The sequence below is a fragment of the Nanorana parkeri genome, unplaced genomic scaffold (genome assembly GCF_000935625.1).
Source record: "Nanorana parkeri isolate BGI_ZX_2015 unplaced genomic scaffold, ASM93562v1 scaffold4907, whole genome shotgun sequence".
Lineage (NCBI taxonomy): Eukaryota > Metazoa > Chordata > Amphibia > Anura > Dicroglossidae > Nanorana > Nanorana parkeri.
This window is the reverse complement of record NW_017311167.1, coordinates 1-808: the sequence shown is the minus strand read 5'-3', so window position 1 is coordinate 808 and position 808 is coordinate 1. Positions and strand designations below refer to the sequence as shown.

Below are 808 nucleotides of genomic sequence, written 5' to 3'. Positions count from 1 at the left end.
TCTGCCGCTGGGGAGGGAGGACGATCACTTCCTGTCCCTGGCCGCTGATCTGCCGCTGGGGAGGGAGGACGATCACTTCCTGTCCCGGGCCGCTGATCTGCCGCTGGGGAGGGAGGACGATCACTTCCTGTCCCGGGCCGCTGGGGAGGGAGGACGATCACTTCCTGTCCCGGCTTCCTCCTCTCCCCGGAACCCTGTTGCCGGCTCATCAGCTGGGAGTGGGTGGGGCAGCGGTTCCTCTCATCCCCCACGTCTGAAGCTGGTGAGGAGGAAAGGGGATTGGCCGCCATCTCTGCGAGGAGCTTCAGGGGGGCTGTGGGGGCGGGGCCGAGGCTAGCAGGTGACGTTGTGTGATTGCCCCAATGCAGGGTCAGGGTTCCTGTATGATATACGTAGGGCCAATTGTAGACAAGAGTCATTTAACTTACCAGTGTGTCTTTGGAGGGAACCCATGGGGGGGACATGCAAACTCCATGCAGATAGTGTCCTGTCTGGACTCCCAGTGCTAACTCCATCATTTGTCTTTCAGGATCTTCATCATGGCCGCATACAGATGAAAAGTCTAACCAACAAGTGGTATGAAGAGGTCCGCCAGGGGCCCTCCGGGTCTGAGGACGATGAGCAGGAGCTGCTATAGCCAACCAGAGATGCCGGGCCGGCGTGTACTCCATGTGGATGCTGCGCACACCACAGACCGCTCTCTCCATAGTGGGGTTTCCTGCACTTCCTGATAATGTGATTTTCTGGAGTCCTGGCTGGCCGAGGCTCCACCAATCCCTGACCACCAATCCCCGACCAAGTATCCTGA

General features: G+C 59.3%; 1 protein-coding gene across 1 annotated transcript in view; it reads left to right on the top strand.

Moving 5' to 3' along the window:
• Positions 1–637, top strand: part of LOC108804054 (sodium/hydrogen exchanger 8-like) — an 8,509-nt gene extending 7,872 nt beyond the window's left edge. The window contains exon 4 of the mRNA XM_018575821.1: positions 530–637. Coding sequence (XP_018431323.1) covers positions 530–637 — 108 coding nt within the window. The remainder of the gene's footprint in view (positions 1–529) is intronic.
• The last annotated feature ends 171 nt before the right edge of the window (positions 638–808 follow it).